Consider the following 19,191-nt stretch of genomic DNA (forward strand, 5'->3'; position numbering starts at 1 on the left):
ACATTAAATAACTTGAGAGAATATTAGACTTGGAAGAAATAGAGCTGCTATTCTCTATCACAGAGGATAACACATTTGTTTTGTTTTCATTATTTCCTAATCAATGTCCATGCACACATATGAAAAAAAAAACAAACATGATTTTCTTTTGTTGATGGATACTTATTGAAAGATTTACAAATATACTGCGCTTTCAGAATGAATTGAGTGGCTAAGAAGACTGAAAGTTAAAAAAACACATAAAACTAAGGGAACGTATTATTATTAGAGTTATAACTAAGGAAACATGCATTTTCATTACTAGTTTCTTTCCCTGTACTCTATTTTATCTTTGCTGTTACCATTTTTCTACCAGTTACTACTACATTACTCTGTTGCATGCTTAGCCAGCAACAAATGCCCCTCCTTAGGAAATGAATCTGCAGTAAATCCCCTCATTCTGAAACATGAAACATTGTTTCTTCCAAACAGTTTATGATTAAAAACAAAACAAAACAAACAAACAAACAAACAAAAACCCACAAAAAACATTACCAGAGATGACAACAATGTAACAACAATGACCTTTTACAATACTTACTTGCAGTTCTCTTCCTTCTCTTCCCGGTGAAGTACTGGATTGACGGAATACCTGATACACAACTGAACCCAACACGGGCACACAGGTATAGGTAAAGAAAAAAATCTCAGTAACATCATGAAGCCACACTAACATCTGAGGCCCTTCTGGTCCAGGTTTCAGCCCCCAAAACACGCAGTTCAAAGCAGCTCAGTAGTACGGCAACACTTAGAACAATCATTATTTTGGTATTACTATTGAGAAGATTTACATAGCATTATCCATTCTAGTACCTGGCATTCCAGTAGCACAATAGGCCAACCAACCTAACATATAGAACACTATCATAAAAATATAGCTGTGAAAATATTTCAATACTCAAAAAGAATGTAGCAGATTCTTACGTTTTCGTTTTTGTTTCCTACGTTATGATATCAAACAATAGTGGAAAGATACAGAGTTGTGAATGGATATATATATATTTTTTAATTTACATTCTCAATAAACATTGGTAATGTAATACTGACGTCCTTTTGTAGTCATTTCAAAATTAAATATTCCCAGGGTACAGAATAAATTGTCCTGTTTCCGTGCATGTGAAACTGCATTACACACCATCACATCTTCTGCCTATTTTGGTATTCTCCTATTTCTTCTATTTTAGTATTCTCTCCTACTTCTAGTATTCTGAACACGCAAATCCTGTCCTCAACTGATAATAATGCCTTATCTTGTCCTTCAAAAAAGTACTACTTGTGATGCCAAGTTTCTTAATTAAAAATATTGACTAATACTAGATTCAAGTGCATCTGTTGAGGAATTCTAATATATTCCTTCCTATCTCATAGCGCATATTTCAACAGTACTTGCTTTCAGCTTATTATCAAATTATTTACCATGCTTTTAGTGTCCTAATTTTCCATTTAACTGCAATTTTCCACCTAGCACGAGACTTAACGCTTTTTTACAGGCCTAACAAAGGCTATCCGTTGAATTTACCTCTAGAAAATCAGTTAGCAAAATGTCAGGTTAGTCTCAAAGAACGTTCAATAAAGTAGCGTACATCTTACACTGTTTTCTATTTACATTTACATATCTATCTCTTAGAAACTTACTGTAAATCCTTGCATGTTACTGAGGTCAAATAAACTACTTTTCTCTGTTACTTTTCTCTCTATATAAGACATTACTCGCCTGTTTTCCAAACAAAGGACTCCAAAACCCAAACTTTCATGATTCCTGAAGAATGTTTAATCAACTAAAAGTATTTTTCATTTTGTCCCTTGCTGCTTCTGTGCTGTTAAAATGAGACTTACTAACATCAGACATTAACTACTGATAAGAGCTCCTGACACAACAAATGGCCATAACTAAGCCTACACAGTGAGCACACAGAACATTGCAGACAAACGGAAAAACGAAAGTCACCACAAAATAGGGAGAGCAAAGGTCTGGTTGTTTAAAAGGAGTGCATTTTGAGAGAACACAGAGGGAATAATGACACAGCAAACTGATTATCTGTGACAGAAGGGATTTAGGATATCTGATAATTATACATCGTTCAATAATGTATTAGCTTACTAAATTTTGATTTTAGAAATACATTATTAAGTAGCACTTATGAAAAATGTGTTTGTTTTTTTTTACTATTTTCTCTATATTCTTTCATAAAAAGAAAAACTATTTAATAATCAATAACTCCTCTTCAGAGGAATATAATTCACTTATTTTTACTCTTTCTGGAAACAAACAACCACAAAACTACTAAGTTATTATTGTTTATTGCAAACTTACAACAAATCTGTTTTTCTAATACCACACCAGTCATAATATGGGTAGCGATTATACTTTTACAGTATATTAATAGTGCTTTAATTTTCCTTTTTAAACTAGTACATCATAATCAAGACAATATAACTAAATATAAAACAGCCTGAGAGTAGGAAAACAATTGCATCACAGTTTATTGCCTACATGTTCACTTACATACACAGTTTATCTGATTTAGATCCTGTCTGGGACAGAACCATAGTTGGAAGCATACATGGAAATTCAGCACGCCTGGCCACTTACCTGCTTTTCCAAAGAAAAGCCTCAAATCCATTATTTCTGCCTCAAATACATTATTTGATTTTTTAAGATGATAAAAAGTCAGATTAGATATTAAGCTTTTTAAACCCAAGACTCCTTAAAAGTAATCAAGATTTATAATGGAGTTAAGATACAATCTTTGTTATGTCAAACGCAAAGCTATCTATAATTTCAGTAGTGACACGCAAGTCTCTAAAATCAGTATATATCTACATGGTGACAAATACTGAACTGTGTTGTGCACTCAGATACTTAATGGGGCAAAAGACGAAAAACACAGAAACTTTCCAGATTTTAGCTTAAAATCTAACCAGAATATAGCAGCCAATTTGCACCACTTTTGCATGCTTTGCCAACAGACTAGCACAGATCCTATAGCTGAAGTTGAGAAATGCTCTTCACTATCAGAAGCTTTCAAGAAGCAGTGAGTATCAAAGAACTTGAACTCCTAAATTGCTGAAGCCATAATATACATCCTCTTTTAAAACAAAAACTGCAACTGAAGTTATTTTGCTCATGTTCACAGACAGTGTAGAAACAGCTGTCTTCGACCTACCTGGTCTTACAGAAGATAATCTTACTACATAAATAAACATGCATACTTAAACTTGCTTTTTCTTCCCAGCAAGTAAGTGCAGAAGAAAGAATGCTTCACTCCGCATAACAACTTCATCACGTATTTTCAAAATCCAAGAATCCTAATGTATTTGGAAAGAAAAAAAGACTATGCAGATGCTAGTTAACACTTTCTTTTGAGATTGTTTCATCTATCAGCATCCTTTTGAGAAGTATGTTTCCACAATGACTTAGAATGACATGGAGCATATGATGGACTTTCTGTCATCAACACCTGTCAGTTTTAGTAGCTTTTCAGGGAACTTAGCTGTGACTATCATATTTCTAATTATATATATATACACGTGTATATATAAACAGAATATTGTTCCAGAAGAACAAGAAATTAAAATATCAAAAGATGCCTTTTGATACGCTTATATTATCAGCTAACTGCCAGAAATCTGACAAGAATTCTTCAGAAAAGTTATTAAAATATAGGCTGGCAAGTGAAAATGTTAATTAAATTTCAAATAATTATTTAGAGTTAAAAATTAAGAAAATGTGTGCTTTGAATTAAAAAATAATTGTTTAAAAAAGTATGAAATAGTGAAACTTCTTTATTTCTAGTACTCTGAAGCTGAATTAAGAATGTCTGGTTAGAATAACTATTAGCACTGTATATATGACTGCACCATTCTGACACTCTTGAATGCTTCTGCTCATTTTAATTTTTGAACAGTTCTGGGGAAGAGTGCAATCAATACAGCTCCGCAGAATCTCAATTTCTAGGTAAGTGAGTAAAGTCACCATCAAAGTGGCAGGCTGTCTCTCCAGTGATGACATATTATGCCGCCATGTAAGTTTAACACATATAATACTATTAATTGAGCAAAAAAGCTTACACATTTTTAGTATGTTAAAATGCAAATACATTTTGATATAAATTTTAATTGCTATGTATCAAGAATACACAAAATTAGAATCACAGACAAGCTCCTAATAATTTTTTTTTTTGCTTCATGTCTTCAACAATAAATATGATTTTGATATGTAAACTATGAATAAGGAAGGAATCGGGAACATAGAATCATAGACTGGTTTGAGTTGGAAGGGACTTTTAAACATCTAATTAAAGCACCCCACCCCCTCATAGGCTGGAACACCTCCTTTTAGTCCAGGTTGCCCAAAGCCCCATCCAACCCAGCCGTGAACATCTTCAAGGATGGAGAATCCATCTGCTTTTCTTTTAGCTTAAAACCATTACCCACTGTCCTATCATTATACGCTGTGATGAACAGTCTCTCCTCAACTTTCTTGTAGGTTCCTTTAGGTACTGGAAGACCACAACGAGGCCTCCCCAGAGCCTTCTCCAGGCTAAGCAAGGCCAGCTCTCTCAGCATTTCTTCACAGAAGCGTTCCAGCTCTCTGTGCATAATTGTGGCCTTATGCTATTTTATCTATTTTAGCAATAGTTCTTAATATCTGAGACTAATCATTCTTCATTAAAACATGGAAGGTACAAAAATACATCCCTATTTGCACCAACTGAGAGGTTGAATAATTTAAAGGATTTCATAAATTTAAAGTATGGATGTCTGGAAAGGCAAGGATGCTGTGATGTCTTCTGTGCAGCAAACTGCCAGCAGATTTACATATGTGAAATAGTTCTTTCAAGTTAACTATGGCAAAAACACTACCAAATTTGACACTAGGTTTAATCTCACAAAGTATCTTTTAGCAACGTTGTTAGCAGCATCCTAGTTTCACAAGTAAAAACATTCTGCATAGCTGAAAACCTTATTTACCACTTCCCAAGTTGGTCACGTCCGTCCATCTGGCAAAGCATCTTAGGCAATACACCTGCCAACAGTAGGAATTGAGACCAGTTGTATCAGATGTTTTGACTGAAAGCAAGGCAGTGTCTGAACTTCGAGTACTTCTTCCTAAAGCCTCTTGCAAGATTGCCTTCAGTATTTTGGTTTCCATAGGAATGGACAAAACTATCACCTGGCATACAGTCAAAGAATACAACAGAGACAAAAACTGACCAGTGTTGTAAAAACTAAGATAAAACTGTTTCCCAGAATAAGTTAAAAGAAAATAGGTGCTTACATCTTACAGTCCTTGAACTCATTTCTCCATGGCCTGTACTTGCTTTATCTGTGTAGTGTTTTCAGCTCTTCAGCTCTTGAATTTTATAGTCTGCCTATAGAAATCAGTCATTTTCATTTAAAAAATACTTCAAGTATGAAAATGCAAGAAGCACTCTAATTTCCAGTTGATCTCAGTTCTACTGTTACTGACTTGTTTTCCTACAGTGAAGACACTCAGCGCAAATACCCAAAAGACAGTCTCTGGGGATTCATGAAAAAACCTGACACACATCATCCATATTTACAGCATCACTGCCCACTTTGAGAATACTCTACAACCAAGTTTATAAAAAATAAAATAAAATAAAATAAAATAGAAATTGTACAGTGACTGAAAGATTTGTTAGGACTGATCTCCTTCTCCAAAAAAGGAGTATTGGAAAATATTTGTAACATTCACTTTCTTCATCTTAATGGCTTTAAGTTAAACTGTATTGAAGTAGGAGTAGTTTTAAAAGGCTAATACAACTCTGTGATAAAGTAATCTTCTCTTTCAAAACTGCTTTTTCCTATATTCACATTCTCTTCCAATCCTAGTAAAGTTCTGACTGATATCCTTATTTGTAACATTCTTTCCATTTCCAGTAATTGCCTGTATATTCTGGATAACTACTGATGTTTTGCAAATGTCTGTTACTGATTATTTAGATGTACATTACCGAATATCCCTTGAACTGCCAGTTCTTCTCCTAGAGATGCAAGACAAGTTAGGATGGTTCTTTGAAAGCATTTTCACTAGACAATGGATGCCTATACAAAAAAACTGTATAAGCACATAGTTTAAGAGGACAAAACTCTATCAGATATCTTAAGTTCTTTAACAAGCCATTATGTGAAATTATTAAAAAACTCCATACCAAATTTTCTGTTTTAACAAATAGTCTCCAGATGCAGTGAAATTTCCAGGATTATTACAGAAGTTGAAGACTCATACAGTAAATAACCTTTAACAGCATAAGCTTATCCCTTGCTTGAAATAATTATTGTGATTATAAATAAACACATTATGATATTTCACAGTGTCTAGATATACTACAGGGAAGTGTGAGAATAAAAAAGAAGTCAAAATCTACTCACAGTACTGGGAAATAAATCAAAGCCTTAGTAAACTACTCAGACTTCATCTTAACATTCACAAAAGTACTGCATTTATTTCTCTCTGCTCGAAGCGCAAGCAGATAAAACAATAGGTCAAACTTGGTTTTATTTCAAGTGTTCTTAAATCTGCACCATAGTTGTGGAACATGAAAAAAACCACGTTCTATGCATATGTAGACCTATATTTAAATATTTCTATCAGAAGACTACATATATACTATATATACATAAATACATATATACTATGTATTTGTTAATAATAACATAAAATACTTTATATTTCAATAGCAATAATTTCTCTAATAAAAATGGGTAACGTTCTTCATTAATAAAAATTTAAGTATTTGAAATAGATCTACAAAGAAACCAAAAAGACAATTTTAATAGATAAATTGAATTTATATTTTAAGAAATGCTATTGATTTTTGAAAAACTTCAGAATTTTCTTGTGTGGTTTACACATGCCATTTTGTCCTGAGAGTGATTCATCTAATTCTCTTTCATCAACAATTTAACCTACTGTTTACAGACCAAAAAAGAGAGAAATAAATGAAAAACAAGTGCTCCTGGAGTTTGTGGCTGGTCATAAGATCTGAATTTATATTTCGAATACCTTCTATCGCAACAGCCTTTCATTCTGAATCCAGCCTATCTAGCATACTATTGATTCAATTGACAAGTCTGAGCATCAGATTAAGGACGTGTCAGTCACCTGATAAAAGATTCCTGGAGAATTCAGCAGAAAGGTGTCATGCTTCAAAATGATCTGTTCCTGGTACTACATGTATTGAAGAGTATGTGCAAATATTTCATACAAAACAAATACATTTAAATTTAAAATGAAATTAATAATCAGTGGAAACAAATACCTTCACTTTTTACTAAGAAAGCCTGAAAAAAGTCACCTCATTCAGAAAGAAATCACCAACCAGCTCACAAAACGAAACTAAGCCAAACTGATGAGCTAATACTAGAGATAGTCCTGCTTTAATTTGTCAGTGACAAATCTGGACACAAACAAGTAAGTGGTTTCTCAGTTCTAACAACAATATTTCTTCTTGTAACCATTAAAGATCAGTCTTGAGGTCAGCTGTGGAGGGATAATTAATGCAAGAATGATGTTTTGGAAAGGACACTCAAACAGGGAGATGCCTTTGCCTGTAAATCTATTTTGTAAGATAGAGACTTGGAAGCAGACATCAATGTCCTGAGAGAAGAGCTGGGCAGATCTCTTGGGCACTGAGGGATGCCACAATGCTACATTTGCTAAAGGAACAACAGTAAGTGAAACAGAATGAAATCTACTCAGATAAACTCACAACACACCAAGTACAGTACTATGCTTAGTAAGAAGCACATTTTTAAGACGCAATCATTATTTACAGGTTCAAATGCTGAAGAAATTTTCACCTATTATTTGAAGAAAATAAAATGAGAGAGTTATCATTGGTAAAAGCATGTAAAACTAATCTAGCACTTGAAAAACAAGATAATTAAGTCAACTTAAAGCAGCCAAACATCCAGCAACATGGAACAACTTTCTGTCAAAAACAACCTCTGCTCCTGCCTGAACAAAGTACAACTGTCCTAAAACATGCCTATAAGCTGTTCAGCTCTAGTCTATCTTCCAAACAAAATCGCAAAATCTGAGTCTTTTTTTATTATTATTTTTTATTTTTTTTTACAACAGAATTCCTTTATTGTCTTATCTATTCATTGCTTTCAGCCTGAAAAATTATTGCTATGGAAGTGGAGCTAGAAAAGATCAGATAATAATGTGGAAGCTGTCAGCACAGATGCTCTTCTAAATTTTACTCACAGAAGTTTGAAAGTGAATTTAATAAATGAAAACAAAGTAATTCTATCAGCTGGCTGTATAGATATTTAAGATATCATTCCATATGCTATACAGAATTAGTTCCTTTTTGCTGGAGCTTTAACACAAGGAGAACTTCTCTGTGTTCCACCATCATGGTTTGTACTTAATCCATGACTTCAAAATTTAGAAAATCAACCTAGTTGGAAATTTTTTTCTTTTCTTATTATTTTTAAAATGAAATTTGAAATGCTTGAGATGAAGACTGCTCAACTGAAGCACTAGTATGATAATACATGTTTGGGGCCTGATAACATTCTCTCAGGCAGACAGGATTGTGAAAGCTAACTTCAAGCATGAGAAAGATGGTAAAAGTAGATATAAAGACAAAGCAAGACAGATTAGCAGTGCAAGAAACACAGCAGAGATGATGCAGAGTGGTGAAATTATATTGTGCTAGGAAATGAGGGAGATGAATTTGTACAATGAATGTAAGTCAATCAGGTTAATGAAAATAGCAGACATCGCTGAAGGAGAAGAGAAAGAATGCAACACTGAAGGTGATGTTCTAGTTTGATAAAGAAGGGGATAAAATGGGGAAGCGGCAAATCATTGTCATGGTAATACACTTGTCCATTAAAAAAAAAAAAAAAGATACTCAGAAGGGCAAGGATTTTAGTAACAAATATTGGATAAAGCTCTAAAAAGTAAGATAAGTAAGATACTGAATTATGACACACTTTTCACTATAACAAATAGAACTTCACTATTTTAAGGTCATCAGTAGTTAAAGATGTTAGCTCCTTGAAAGAGATGGCTGTTATATAAAGGGTGACTTTAGCCAAGTACTGCAGAAAAGCCAGTGAAGAAGTTACATAGAGAAAAAAAGATACCGATGTTGTTCCAGTTAAGACTTGATTTGAGTAAAGCAACACAGGAAAATTAGGAAAAAAGCAAGCATTATTCTAGTAATTTTATGAACAAAATCCTCTTCTAAAATCTAGCTCAATTATTTTTTTCTGGTAAAGTAAATACTAGTTCTGTAAACCTTCTGAGACATTAATACAAAAAAATTATTTGTTTTACTAGCTTAGTCATGCTTTTATCGGATTTAACTTCTTCAGAAGAACACAAATCTTTCTCCAAAAAAGCAAGCAGAGAGCAAGGGATAAAAGCAACAACACATGAAATTCAAGTAACAGCACACTGCAGCACTTGATAATAGTCCTTATTCCACGTACAGCAGCACTGAAACAACTGATTTTATCTCAAAAATGAAAAAAGAAAAAAATAGAAAAGAAGTCCTATTGGGCTGCCAAATCTTTACAACAAAAGATTAATAGTTTCTTCTTAGCTTCTGCTAAGTGATTTCTCCCCATTGGTGGTTATTTTCCCTCTCTATGTCATAATCTTTTGCGTTTCTATTTCCCACCTGAGCTTGCTTTTTTGCAAGACACAAAACCAGTCTGTCTTGGTACCAGGCTGCCAAATCTGTCTCACACAAATTCTACACATGCCTTCATGAAAAAGGGAAAATGCATATGCTATGCATCCTCATTAACTGGAGAGATATATAATTAAGCATGAGGGGGTTAAAGCGTACATTAGCCTATTCTACTTCTCTATCTATTACTTTTTAAAAAGCTTTCATATGTCTTCTTCCTTGTTTCTGAAAGCTAACCATCCCTTCTTCCTTTCAGCGAGGCTGACATTTGACAGCTTAACATAGCTGACAGGGTTACCCAACAGCCCACCCTCCCTATTCTCAATCCAATTAGACCTCTAATCCTCCAGATGAAAGGCCCAGCTACTCACGTTCCTCATGACAACGACAGCTATTGATTATTTGTCACTACAGCTAACACCTTCTCTGTCGAGGCCACTCTGACAGAAGCAAACCTACCAAATTAGACAGCACTTTATCTGCCCTGGAGGCCAAATGGCACAACAAGTAAAGGCTAATAAATGGTATAAAAATGAACAAATCATAACATTATGACAGGTTGATCGTTGCCAGCAGCTTCACAGCTCAAGCTTGATGCTCTGTTAGACCTGTTCCTTCCCTTTTCTCTTCCACTCATGCTCCAACTTTGACTGAATTAAAGGCCAGAACAATTAAGGCATTTGACCAGCAAAGATAAGCTAGGATAGAAGTATCATCAAGGGACACAAATGTCAATAGCAGACTACCGTTTGTCAATAAAAACATTCCAGAGATGCAAATGCTCATCACTCTGCTCTCCACTAGGTTGTACTGATTCCCCTTGTATAGAACTCTTCACAAACTCACAGAGAAACTCTGCAAAAATTAACCCTGGAAACTCCAAGTTGAGGTGGGAAATGTACTTAGCAGACAAGGACTCACATCATTAAAAAACGAATCTCAAACTATAGGACAGAGATGTTACAGTTACCATTTCAACTGATGTGTACACAATTTTCCTTTACTTTTTTCTTTTCTTCTCCAGCAGGGTGATACAAGCCAGAAATACATGTTTTAATTCATCATTACAAATCTTCTTAAATTGATTCTTAAGAAAAATCATTCATATTTCTTGGACAACATACATCTGCTTTCACAAGCCACACTGCTCCATGGCAAACTCCAAAAGCAGTAACAGTGATCAGAGGCACAGCCCCTCAACTGACACTGTTTAACGCAACAAATGACAGAAAAAGAACATGAAAAAAATATATACGGAAAATTCCAAGCCCCCATAACCCTGGGAACATTGTTAAGATCATGCAAATACAGGATTAATGTGAGTAAAAATACACAAGTTCTTGAAATGGTTAAAAACCAATTAGTACTGTCCTACTATAATTGATCAGATTATTTATCAACTCAGGCAAAAAGAATGTGTTTTCCAGTACTTTTACACTTCTGAAGTTACTTACTAACAATAAAATAACATTCAATAAAATGACATTAAGATTTAAATGACATAAAAGCTTCTTTGGTTTAAGCAGATAGAAGACATGAGTATCTGCTATTCTAATTTGGAAAAATCTACAGTTTAACTGAAGAAATTGTTGCTGTGCAACATCTATGCTGTCTAGATGCCTAGAAAACTAAGTACAAGGGCAGCATAATACTATTTTTTAAGGTCTAAATACTATAAACATGTATTCAGTATTAATAAATAAATTAATTATTTGTCCTCAGACCACTGTAACTTCTCAGGTTTATGAAATATTCTTGGCGGTGAACATGTATTTATTAATTGATGCAATTATATTCGGATGGTTAAACTCTTTGAAGATGTGCATTTCACATGTATCATTATTATTGTAATGAGTAGTACCATATAAGTAATATCACATAAGTAGTATCATACAACATAGATATTAAAATGAACAATTGGCAAACAGAACCCTTAACATTAACATTGCCCTAAAAAATGAACCTAAAGGACATTTAGGTAAATTGGGTCTCATAAAATGCACATAAACTGGTAAAAATACTAAAAATTTGAAACTGTACATACCATTTCTAGGAATAAAGTTAAGTTACTATTATACTTCTCAAAAACGTACTCTGAATACAATAAATCCCTGATAAGATAACTATGTGGATTTTTCTAACGTCTTAGTAAAACATTTCTTAGATACATTTTTATTTTCAGTTTTTAAAAGCCTTCGAGTTCATTTTTTCTTCTTTAAAGCTAGGTTAGTTCAGAATTTATAAAATTCAATTGCCACAAAACTATCTGTGCTGAAAGAGACCTCTAGTGGCAGATGCAGCTGAACTCTCCACACTAAGGACAACTGAATAAAACTCATGCACTAGCAATAGGGAGGGTGTTCACTGTATTCCCAGGAGCTATTTTGGATTTCCAAAACAAAAAATTCCCTTACTGTCTATGTTAGCAACCTCCTACTTATCACAGGTTATATGTGCTTCACTACTTAGCAAACTCCAATTCTTTTTAACATACAACTTGTTGACAGAGCAAAGGAACATATAGCATTCTCCCAATTTGATTTTGTCTACTTCACTAGAAATATGCTCATTTGGTCTTTTTATTTTAAGTCTCTCATTTTTATTTTTATTTTTAAATCTTCAGCTATGATGGCTAAAATCCCTGGTGCCAAGTAATGAAGAAAAAATAATATTCTTGATTTCTAATCATAGCAGCAAAATCTGAAAATGCATATTGGATATATTTGCCCAATGTGTTGTCTCTTCTTTGAGTATTTCTGAGTTCTCTCCTGTATGACTTATTTAAGATATTTTGTTAATCACTGTTTTTTTGTTTGTTTGTTTTTGTAAGCATGAATCTTTTCCATCATTATAGGTAAGAAACAGAAATCATGTATCATGATACCTTCAAACTGTGTTCCACACCATTTGCTTCCCTGAGAATTATATCTGAACATCCTATATATATCACAAGAATTAATCTTTTCATCTTCACAAAAATCATAGATGCACTTATTTTTTGTTCTATTTTTAAATCAGGTTTGTAACCCTTACAACTAGAACAAAATCCTTCAAAATAGGGATGCTACAGTTTGAAACTTTAGCTTTCAAAAATTCTAAGCACCCCAGGCAATGGAGATCAACACTTAACGTACACATCTGCATTTAAATGAAAAACATTACAGTTTTCAAATATCCTCTACTATGTAGTATTTAACTAAACACTCCACAAGTGCCCTTACTGCACATCCTCTATTTAAACCTTTCCCATCCACCTTCAGGACTTGCTTCTACTATTCTACAAGAAGAAAACTAGTATATTGCTACTACAAGTGGCAGCAGATAGACACATTCTTGTCTATAGCAGACTATTGAGCAAATCTACCAGATAGTTGAAGTATAACAAATTTTAGTGCTTCAGACAGCTTTATTTCTTCTCTATCACTATACAAACCTATCCAAAGTCAATGACAGACACCATTTTTTTGCTGTTGTTATTCAGGTATGTGGTGATTCCTCTGATGCATAAAATGACTGTTGGAAAGCAGGTACATTCAGGGAAGTAGTCACAAATTGTAAGCAGTGTTTTCAAAAATGATTTATTAGAACCAGTAAGTTTAGCAACCAACAGTTACTGAAATAATTTTCAAGTCAGTTTTAGTGCCATAGTCTATAGACATATTTATCAATGCAGCCTCCATAGAAACAGTGTCTGATCTTTAGCTATCCTGAAATTCTGATCTAGATCTTGAAGTTAAAAAGCCTAATCTAAGATGCAAATTTCACATAACCTTTTCCTAAACTGTGATTTTATACTAACATAAAACCAGCAAGAAAGCAGATTCAGATGTCTTAGTATTTGCTGTGTGAGTGAAATCAGACTTGTAAAAACAGTATTTCTGAAGTTTTATCTTCTGCAGACAAGAGCACTGGCTGGATTTTAACCCACAGTTTGACAGTAGAGACGGTTAACTGCTAGATACCAAATGAGTAGAGGCTTAGCACTTAATGAGTAATCAACGTGTATGCCCTTTTACTGTTATGAAAGCATGACAAAGTGTGTAAGCTGAAAACTGTATATTAGTCTCTCAAAGTAATGCCCAAATCAAGGTCTCCACATCATCAAATCTGTTATTCAGCTTTTACAGAAAGCTGAAGAAACTGGGCATCATTTGGTTTCAATTAAGCTGCTCTCTAGTTTTTACCACAAGTGACTCAGAAGGTCCTCCCTCTTCTTCACACCTTTGGTGCAATAATGAATCAAGATAAGAATTTCTGAAGTTGAAAAATGCACAGGACAGTTTTCCGACCATTCTCTTCATATCTAGAGTTGCTTGCTTTCCTAGAATCTCAGACCTTCTCTTTGGCTACATACAAATAACTTTCCTGACTGACACATGTGCAAGATGCTACCCTGCATATTTCAATGGGGAAACAGTGAAATTAGGGATGCTATGTTGGAAAGCTGATCTTCCTTAGAAAAGGCCAATACTTTGATTTCAACAGTATAGATTTATGCAGAGGTAAAATAAGTCTAAAGAAGATTTATGGAGACAGACAAGATACTGAAAGAAAGCCACAGCCTCTATTTATAAGATTCAGAAAACTTCAAAAGGCTTCCCTTGTCCTCCCTCAACTCAAATGGAAAGCTGCTAAATTCTTACTATAAGGATTTAAGATTTTTTTTTTTTTAAATTTATGGGGTCAAGGGTCATTTAGTAAACTCCAACCTTGCAGACAGAGCAACTTCCTAGGGGATCATATTGTAAATCAGACCTCTGTAACAAAATGAGTGGTTAGTTAGTTTGTTTTTCCCAAACTTTTCCTGTAGTTATTTTTAATCATTTCAATTACCTAGCTTACAGCACAAATTAACTGTAGTATTAGCACAGCCAATAGTGAAAGCATACAGAAGCATGGGAACTTGCCCTCAAAAGGCAGAAAACGAATCATTATTTTGTAGAGCTCATTTTCTGACTCATTGAACAGACAGCAGTTCTGCAGTTGTGAAAAGTAGGTGGGAGGAAGGGGATGGGCAGGACTAACCCTTTTGCTGATAAACAGTATCTAGATTAGCTTATCTGCAATGTGATACATGCAAGAAACATTGCCTTCTGTCACTAAGCATATTCACGATGCATTCACAAAAAAGAATCCTTTGTTTGAGAAAGTAAAGTTATTTTCTGTGGCTTACTTAAACACAAAGGAAACTACAGTCCTGCAGGTAAAAATAAAATAAAATAAAATCACCTATTCTGGCTGGTTGGCCACATGCATGTTTCACACAGCAACCTTTTCAGATTTTTAACATTCAGTCAAATTGCACGTTTGTATGAAAATATGAAAGAATGACTGCAAATCTCATTCACACAACATGAAACTATATGCAGAGAATTAGTACGTACTCACTATGAAGCTTCACTTAAGAGGGAATTTCAGAAAAAGTTACCTGTCTAGAATAAAAAGAACATGAACTGACCACAATAATCTCTGAAAGACACCATGATTATATATTTGCATTCATGATATAGATTGGGAAAGAATGTTAGAAGTGTACGTGTTCTTTTATTCAGTGCAAATAACCCCTTATGAATGATTTAAAAGGATCTATACTACATGCTACAGAGGAGCACATTACAGCTCCAAGGAACACAGTCTGAAAAAGGTAGTGATGAAAAAAGCTGTAAGCATGCTCCCAGCCAAGCTTTATTCGGGAGCTTTTAAACAAACATCTTTTCCTTGGTGAAGAAAAAAGAAATAACATTATTTCTTTACCTGTGTGGTTACTGATGAACATAGAGGAACAACTCGTTTTTTCTAGTTTAAGAAAAATTAAAATTAAAAATTCTTAAAATATACACAGCATATATATACAACATACACTTTACACATGAATCCTAACTGCATCCTGGACATAATTATTTCTCACATTAACTGTGTCAGCAAAGAACTTAATTAACTGATAGAATATTTAGTGCTTTTAGACAATAAAAGGCATATTTTCCCACCTGGACAATATGAATTCTCACAAAACCAACCTCCTGATAGTTAAGCAACCTGATAGATTACTTTAAGTGCATACTATTAGCATGCAACAACAAAACTACTGACTTTTTTTCTTTTATCCTTGTTAACACAAAATGCTGTGCTTAGGAAATTCACAGAGATAGTGATACTCTGGGAAGTCCCCAGAGTAAATAGACTGGTAATAAGTGAGCTTCCTCTCCAAGAAAATCAGAAGGAGACAGGCCTATTGTTTTTCTTTTTTTTTTTTATGAACAAATGATAAATTTAAAAAAAATCACATACAAGCACTTTTGATACTTAAAAACATTTCTGTTCAGAAATATCACATGTGAGTATTTATGTAAGATGCCGTTTAAGACTAGAAGAAAACACAAGTGAAAATGAGTATCTCATTAAACTGCAAATCTCAGTACTCATACCTTTCTCCACAGCAAGTTTATTTCATAAAAGAAGAAGATCTACACCTACACACTAATAGAATTGTTCACTGTGAAATTACTGGCAAATCATGTTAATGATTTTACTTCTGTTGCAATTAGTTGCTGTTTCAATTCTCATTAAATTACATGCATATTTACGAAGTCACAGATGTCATCAAACTACTTCAACAATTTCCATAGTGCACCACTGCCATACTTTGTATATTTCCTTTTTTTTGTTGCTTTTTAATCTTCTGAAGTTAGTGACTGGACCTCCCCACCCTTCTCTTTTTTTATTTTTACTTTTTAAAGAAAGTAGACTCTTGAAATTGCTTGGGACATCTGTCTATTTTAATATGAGCGACCAAAACTTTTTCTTTGTATAGTAGAACAGAAGAAAACTCACAGAAGACCAGCCAGGTAACTTCATTTGCAAAGCCTTCTGCCTACAAACGTAGAAACATTCATCCAACTCTATCTGAATGTTGATCGACAAAATAAAGAAGTATGAAACATCATATAAATGAAGATTTGAAAACTACTTACTAAAAATGTATGTCTTACCATGAAATTCATTTGTCACAATTTAGACAACTGCAACACCAAAAGTTACATTAATTAGTTGCCTAAAAGGATGACTAAGCTAATACATGTGTCCTAAGGTGTACATCTATACTCTAGGGTGAATTAATTACACCAAGGAAGTGCCTGATTTTCTTCAGCAAGTTAGAAGTGATCTAGAGAACTACCTCTGCAATATAAATCTCTGCATTTATATGAGCTTATTCTCACCTCATCGTCTTGCAGCTGCATTAATTTCCTCTTTTAAAGCTCTTTAACAAAGAGGAAATTCATAACAGATATGTAATTTAAAGTACAGAAGACTTATAATTAAGAACATAATTACTACCATTAAACAACAAATCAGCAGAGGTTATCATGTCAATGCATAACCATGGTTGTTTTCCAAAGCACTGATATTCCAAGTAGTATTAATCTGATCCAAGTTGAATTTTCTGACCCTATCTTATTAACTTCAAGAACTTCAGGTGAAATAAAGTGCAAGTTAAATGCCCTACTAGAAAAAGGTGGATAGATAGACCAGTAAGGGAGTATTCTAAACCTTTCACTTCTTGTGAATAGTCCAGAATAACATCAGTGAAGTTTGAGACAGAGAGATTCCACAAACCCTTTGTTGAGAACCCAGTATATCTTTCAAGGTAACTACAGCTTTGAAGATATGTTCAGCTACGGAAGTTACTTGGACAAAGCACGGCAAGACAAGAATGTGAGTTCTGAAATCTCAGTTTCCTCATTAATTGGTAAAGATGACCTACATAACAAAACCACATTAGAAAGAGTTGCTGAAGTTATCACATCAATTTCACTTTTTACTTTTGTCAAAACCTTCGGATCTAAAAGAACACGGAACAGCACAGGTAGGTCAGCCTAGCTATGCTATCAGGAATATTTTTAATAGAAAGTAAGTCACAAAATCTTTGATACTGTCTACTGATGTCCAAAGTCTTATCCAACGAGAATCCTATCTCAGAGAAGAAAAGCAATTACTGTCCTAACTCATTTTACTTAATACTGATGGTTTATGACTGAACTCAGTATTTCTGATGCTTTATGCTGTAACAGGATTAAAACCCGACAGACTATTTTATAAAGACTGAAAGACAAGAAATGGCAATCATTTTATTTATCATTCTCTAGAGAAACACAAATAGCTTCAACTTAAGTTAGGTATTTCTACCAGCACTTTTGCAAAACTCTTTGATACAGGAAAGAAAATAAAGGAAAGCAGCTTATGTTGGTGCAGTTTTAAATGACACTGAACGAGGTACTGCAAGATTCTCCGGTCACCGGGGACTTCACCAGACAGCCACTATTTTTCAAATATGATGGAGGGCGGCTCGGCAACCACATCAGCCATCTCTTTCAGAACTCTAGGATGGATATCATCCGGCTCCATGGACTTATACACGTTCAATTTCATAAGGAGGACTTGGACTTGGACACTCCCTACGCTCTCACCTAGAGGCTCATGGTCCTCATGGTGAACTTTCCTCTTCGGACAGCCACAAATACAATTATTAAATATATATATATCATTGACCTCTATAACAACAAAAGTTTCTAAAGATACTAAAAACATATTCAATACAAGAAAATCTCTTTTATACTTGCTGTGAATGCCATAAGTTTCTATTAAGGCAGAGCACTTATTTAATTACCTTCTGTGCAGCAAGATGGAGAGCAGTTCTTCGGCTACGATCAGCCCTGTTAACATCTGCTCCAGCTTTCAGCAATGCCTCTGCACAGTCTACCCTGTCAGCCAACACACAGTACATAAGTGGAGTTCTTCCAAATTGGTCCTCTTTATCTTTCAGCTCAGAGTTTCCTAAAATAATAACAACAACAAAAAAATATAGAATAATTAAATAATTAATTCTGTAATTAAAAACATTATGATTTTATTAATGGGTACTTTTAATATAAACAGAGCGATCAAAATAATGGAGCATCACATAAAAAAAATCAACATTACTACTTTTTACTCTGTTTTTACTGACATTTAGAGGACATTTCTCTTCCATTCCAACGATCAGATCATTTTTGCGGCCCTCCTCTGGATGCACTTCAACAAGTCCATGTCTCTCCTGTACTGAGGACTCCACATCTGGATGCAGTACTCCCAGCGAGGTCTCACCAGTGCAGAGTAGAGGAGCAGGATCATCTCCCTCCACCTGCTGGCCATGTTTCTTTTGATGAAGTCCAGGATATGGTTGGATTTCTGGGATGCAAGAACATGCACGCTGCTTACTCATGTTCAGCTTGCCATTCACCAGTACCCCCAAGTCCTTTTTGGCAGGGCTTGCTCAATCCTTACGTGCCTCAGCTTGTGCTGCTAGTGAAGGGTGTCATGAGCCAGGTGAAAGACTTTGCACTTGGCCTTGTTGAATCTCATGAGGTTCACCTGGGCCCACTGCTGAATCTGTCTAGATCTCTGTGGATGGCATCTTGTACCATCGTTGGCATCT

General features: G+C 34.4%; 1 protein-coding gene across 2 annotated transcripts in view; it reads right to left on the bottom strand.

Moving 5' to 3' along the window:
* LOC104910204 (inversin-like) overlaps positions 1-19,191 on the bottom strand; it is a 37,383-nt gene that overhangs the window by 11,972 nt on the left and 6,220 nt on the right. For both annotated transcript variants that reach the window (XR_002113198.2, XM_019613889.2), the window contains exon 2: positions 18,385-18,551. Coding sequence is in view for 1 of the 2 variants with exons in the window: in XM_019613889.2 (XP_019469434.1) it covers positions 18,385-18,551 (167 nt within the window). In the remaining variant the exon portion in view is untranslated. The remainder of the gene's footprint in view (positions 1-18,384; positions 18,552-19,191) is intronic.

Source organism: Meleagris gallopavo, chromosome 3 (genome assembly GCF_000146605.3).
Source record: "Meleagris gallopavo isolate NT-WF06-2002-E0010 breed Aviagen turkey brand Nicholas breeding stock chromosome 3, Turkey_5.1, whole genome shotgun sequence".
NCBI lineage: Eukaryota > Metazoa > Chordata > Aves > Galliformes > Phasianidae > Meleagris > Meleagris gallopavo.